This window comes from Protobothrops mucrosquamatus, unplaced genomic scaffold (genome assembly GCF_001527695.2).
Source record: "Protobothrops mucrosquamatus isolate PMUCROS unplaced genomic scaffold, P.Mucros_1.0 scaffold6231, whole genome shotgun sequence".
Taxonomy (NCBI): Eukaryota; Metazoa; Chordata; class Lepidosauria; order Squamata; family Viperidae; genus Protobothrops; species Protobothrops mucrosquamatus.
Genome location: NW_015392062.1, coordinates 7694 through 12175, shown reverse-complemented (window position 1 = coordinate 12175; position 4482 = coordinate 7694). Strand labels below are relative to the sequence as shown.

At 34.2% G+C, this 4482-nt stretch overlaps 1 protein-coding gene across 1 annotated transcript in view; it reads right to left on the bottom strand.

The window, feature by feature from the left end:
• LOC107300143 (dedicator of cytokinesis protein 10) overlaps positions 1–4482 on the bottom strand; it is a gene marked incomplete at both ends in the record, with an annotated part of 25505 nt that overhangs the window by 15248 nt on the left and 5775 nt on the right. Inside the window, 4 exons of the mRNA XM_015829483.1 lie at positions 11–33; positions 886–1023; positions 1852–1964; positions 3825–3949. Coding sequence (XP_015684969.1) covers positions 11–33; positions 886–1023; positions 1852–1964; positions 3825–3949 — 399 coding nt within the window. The remainder of the gene's footprint in view (positions 1–10; positions 34–885; positions 1024–1851; positions 1965–3824; positions 3950–4482) is intronic.

The window sequence follows — 4482 nt, the reverse complement described above, 5'->3', positions numbered from 1 at the left end:
GTCAGCTTGCCCTTGGAAGAATGCTGATGGAAACTATAAAAAACAAAACAAAAGCATCAATACACTTTTCTTGTGCACATTTCCTCATAGTAGAAGTTATCACAATCTTACACTTTTACAAACTGGCTACACAGCAAGAGAATTCATTCTTGATGAAGCTATACATCTTTAAAACTAGAATATATAACTTGTAAGGGACATTATACAGTAGATCATATAGTTCACCTGCTTGCTAGGTACAGGAATCCATTAAAACAGGGTTCCCAACCCCTGGTCCATGGACCAGTACTGGGCCACAGCATGCCAGCAACCGGTCCGCACAAACAAGCAAAGCCCCATCTGTGGGATGCAGGCAGCATACAAAACTATGCATTCTCCGGTCTGTGGAAAAACCTTTCTCCACGGAACCGGTCCCTGGTGCCCAAAAGGTTGGGGACCTCTGCATTAAACCATCTCTCATGAGTGGCCACCAAATCCCTATTTGAAAATCTCTTTTTAGTAGTTTTATACAGATTGTTCCATTGATTAGTACCTCTTATTTCCTCATACCCCTCCTAATTTTCAACTGGAATTTCATCATTTTTAATTTCAATCCCTTGGTCCTTGTACTGCCCTCAGTTTGAACAGAGAACAAATCTATACAGTTTTGCTGATAATAACCTTTTAATTATCTGTAAAACATTACACTATCTCCTCTAAGAAGTCAAACAGTCCAAACTCCACTTTCTTTTAAAAATATCTTAAAACTTAGATATAGAAATCATGGCTCTGCCCTTCACAGCAAGTCATCTGTTCAGAAAATGTCTGTTATCTCTCAATAGCCAACAGAGAAGAATGAAAGAGAAGAAGGGATTCCTACAAATAAGAAGCCATACATGGACTTACCTTACTCACAAACAATCTCAAAGCAGCAAATACATGTTTGAGAGCTGCTGCAGAATTATTAATTTGTAAAAATAATAGGTAAGTATCAAATACTTTCTTCATCATTGTATTCTGGCAATCTGACTGCTGCAGCTGTCTCTGAAAAGTAATAAATACATTTCAGCTTTCTAAATTTAAACTGTTGGGATCTTTTATTTTTTTCCCTCCTCTCCTCTCCCCTCCCTCCCCTGCCTTTTCTTTTTTTCTTCTTTTCTTCTTTTCTTTTTTTTCCAAATATGAGCAGGCATTTTTAACATTTTTAATATTAGTTAAATTTCTCAAAGTTTCTTAGAATAGTTTTGTTTTTGCCTCAGACCATCTTTCTCTCTTCTGCCAAAGCTTCATTATTATTTTGGTGATGATGATAATGGTGGGTGGTGGTGATTTAGGAACTCTTTTATCCAGCACTACAAGATATTTCCCTAAGTTTTACAGCTTAGTAGGAAAGCACATAGTTTGGAAATAGATGGCCTTAGTTTCAATTCTAAGCAAATCCTAAAAAGGCTAAGAAAGTATTTGGTCTGCAGTACTGAAAAACTATGCTACAGCATTCTCAACCTGGTATACTAAATCAGGGATCCTCAACCTTGGCTTTGCTGGCTGAGGAATTCTGGGAGTTGAAGTCCACAAGTCTTAAAGTTGCCAAGGTTGAGGACCCCTGTACTAAATCATTCTATAAAAGGGCAACTGATACCATGGCATAGGTATATTAGAAACTGTAGTAAAACATGTTTGGCAGTGCCAGGTTAAATGGACCAGCGAAGTGACTCTGTACTCTTTATCAGATTTTGAAAGCTTCAATTATAAGCTGTCTACATATATGAAACATTTCACTTGTTGATTCTCTGCTTCCATAAAATAACAGCTCAGCATAAATTATAGACATTGTGACTTTCATGTAAAAAGTTTCACACAGAAAAATGTTACCTGATGATGCTCAGTGAAAAGACATAACAGATCGAGTATAGAAAGGCAAACTTCTGTTGCCGTGTTGGCTTCCGTATCTACATAACTCACAAGATCTGTTTCATTAGAGGCACCTACAACCAAAGAAACATTACAGAAAAATTTTATAGTCATCTACAAATGACAATAGTCACTGATGAACTATCATCTCTCTAAATATGCTTCTACATAAAATTAGACTTTCTTAGCAAGTTTTACTCTGAAATTGCTATTGGATTTCAATATTTGGTTTCAATATTTCTATAAAGATTTTTTTTTATTTTATAAAACATGCTCAAATAAATCATAATATACTTGTCTCTAGACGAAATGCACTGGTGAGAATGACCGAAAAGATAATTGGCAGTTCCCTCCCTCCCACCCAGGACATAGCACAGAAGCACTGCTTGAGCAGGGTCCGTAAGATTATCTGGGACACTACACGTCCTCTTCATGACCTGTTTTCCTTGTTACCTTCTGGGAGGAGGCTTCGTAGTATCCGCAGCAGAACATCTAGATTCAGCTATAGTTTCATTCCATATAGCATTAACCTTGTAAACTCTCAAGCCTCCTCCTTACGTTATATATTTAAGATGGACAGTATTTAATATTTATTTGTTATGTATATGTAGGGGGCTGAGTCTATACATATGTTGTACATAGTATGTTTAGGTGTGTGTCATGTATGTGTTTTACTTTGAGAGCGGGCAACTAAATTTCATTTTTGATGTGTGCCATTGTGCCCACAGTATAAAAATGACAATAAAGGTTATCTTATCTTATCTTATCTTACTTTTCTGCTTTGGTTTTGGATAGATATTTCACATCCATATCCCTTCTTCAAAATTTCAAAGAAATGAATTCTTTGAAAAATATAACATTAATTTGAGGAATAAAAAGATCTTGCAACAGACAGTGCACTCACTTGATACAATTTTACATTTTTGTTCTGGTTGTAAGATTCTAAAAAAAATTAGATGATTTGGCTATACAAATTAAGCAAATAAATAAATAAATAAATTTTGTCAGGGCTTGTAAGTGTTTTAGGATTGAAAACTCAGGGTACAAATAGTAAATAAATATATGTATCTAAACTATATACCAAATTCTAATTCTGAATAAATTGTACACAAAAATATTTTATGATATTTATTTTAAAAATAATTAACCTACTTATGTTTATTCTTTCTTATAAACTTGTCTTTTTTAAATATATTTTTGCATACTTAAGAATGATGAAAGGTATTTGCATATGTCAAAGAATATCTCCCTGGGCCCACAATTGCTCAGTTATTGCGTACATGTTTATTGTAATTTTTGCTACGTAGTTTAGCAGGGCTAGAGAATCTATTTATAGCATTGACAGTGCAAACCTATGCATATCTTCTGGTTTTCTGACTGCATTCAGTTATGAAGTCTACTGATTGCTCACATTTCAATGAATTAATGCACATGGTTATCAATAAACAATAGGATGCTAATTAATCAACCTATTTTTTTTATCATTTTATAAATTACGTGCAGTAGAAATAATTTATGGTAATAAGTAAACATGTGAGAACTACATGATGTCTATTTTTTATGCTAAAAATGATAGAGTGAAATTGTCTTAATAATATACAACAGCTGGCCCTCACTCTTAATGTTCCATAACAACTGAACAAGCATAAATGACAAGAACATGGATGATATCATAAAAATATTTATGTATATGCAAAAGCATAAAATTCACAAAAATACACAACACAATCTAGGAAAACATGACTTTTCTATAGATATTGAGACCTGGTAAATGTTTCGCTGTATATACATAAAACTGAACAATGATACAACAAAAAATAATGGCTATTATTCTCTCACATTATTTACATAACATTGAATTGAGAATGTTATTTCATTAAGTACCACCATTGTCCCATTAAAAGTTCAACTACAAAATCATACTTTATACTTACTTGGAATGGTACTATCTATCATCTGTAGGAGTTTATGATTGGAAAGGGCATTTTTCCCACGGATTATTGGTAAAGTTTGGGATCTATGATGCTTGTGAACCTCACTGCTAGAAGCAGAATGTGCCCTGCAAAATGAGAAGACAGTTCCTCAGACATATTCCCAAAATTTTTCCAAACCTTTAGACAGATTTGTTTTTCATCTTCTCTACTGCATTATTTCTGGACGTGAATATTTCCAACGAAGTAGTAAGCTTATTACACAATATACAGACGGAATTATACTAAGCCTTGCTAAAAAAAAAGTTAACTAGATAGGAATTGTCCACATGTTAATGGAACAAAGCTCTACCAAATAAGTGGTATACCTATCAAAAGCCTTGTAGGTATACCAAAGGGTCTGTTTGAGCAGTAGAGAACCAACTCATGCTATCTTGGGGGGGGGGGATTCTTTGTACTCCGGCACACTTCTCGATTAGACCCAACGGCAATGCTGAAATGATAGTTTAGTATTCTGGGATTCATAGTTATGTACATCTGAAGGCATAAGATATCTAAAAAGGTAAATTATTAAAAGGGTATTTGACACCATGGAGTCCAATTAGAAATTTCAACACAGACTTTTAAAAAAGATCAATTTTGGTGGGAACTTTGAAGGTCA